Below are 869 nucleotides of genomic sequence, written 5' to 3'. Positions count from 1 at the left end.
GGGGTTTTGTTCATCTCCAGGATTCTCAGTGTTACCTCCATCTTCATTCTCCGGTGGTTTTGGGGTTTCTTGTTCATCTTTAGGAGGTTCACCACCTGATGGAACATCTCCGCCTTCTGGGAGTTCACCATCAGGTCCCTGTTCGCCACTCAATGGTGGTTTTGGTGCGCCACCATCTGTGCCATTTCCCCCCGTCTCTTTATCATCCTCTTCATTTTCATCTTTATCACTAGGAGGTACCCCTGGTTGTGCGCCACCGTTACTCTCACCCCCAGTACCTGGTCCTGGGCTTGGCTCACCGCTTTCCTCCTCCTCTTCTTCTTCCTCAGGAGATACTTCTGTTCCTGGTTGTGTTGGGCCCGCCACTCCTCCCTCCTCTTGTCCCCCTGCGTCATCTCTCCCTTGAACTGCATCTCCCTTAACCTCGGCACCGGAAACCACCACCGCCCCTGACTGTCCAGCAGTAGTAGTAGCAGCCGCCGCCATAGCATACCCGCAGGCGATGCACAGCAGAACGGCCAACACACACGTCACACGGTTCATCTTCATCATTGTGAGAGAAAAAAAAGTTTGGTTTGCGTAAAAACACTGATCTAGAAAAAGAAAACAATAAAAAAGAAAAGGGAGAGAGAGAGAGAGAGTGGATACAGGACTCAAATACTCACGGTGTGTGAGAGAGAAGCAGCTGCAACAACAGAGCACAGTAGTAAAAAGGAATAGTCCCTTTGCAAGATGATGCAGACCCCCCAAAAACAGTATATACAGAAAAAAAAGTACACAAATCCAAAACAAAAGGGTCAAATAACAAAACTCCAAGTGTATATTGTTGTACAACAGTGTGGGTTTATTAATCACAGGTATAAACGTAT

The 869-nt window shown here is 47.9% G+C and overlaps 1 protein-coding gene across 1 annotated transcript; it reads right to left on the bottom strand.

Annotated features, from left to right (window-relative positions):
* On the bottom strand, nucleotides 1-552 carry TM35_000521290 (uncharacterized protein; the record flags this gene model as incomplete). Its single annotated transcript, XM_029030671.1, has 1 exon — nucleotides 1-552. A coding segment is annotated over one exon (552 nt), but the record flags the coding sequence as incomplete, so codon positions are not given.
* Nucleotides 553-869: the final 317 nt, after the last annotated feature.

The sequence above is a fragment of the Trypanosoma theileri genome (genome assembly GCF_002087225.1).
Source record: "Trypanosoma theileri isolate Edinburgh chromosome Unknown TM35_Tth_52_V1, whole genome shotgun sequence".
NCBI lineage: Eukaryota > Euglenozoa > Kinetoplastea > Trypanosomatida > Trypanosomatidae > Trypanosoma > Trypanosoma theileri.
This window is presented reverse-complemented; position numbering and strand designations above follow the sequence as displayed.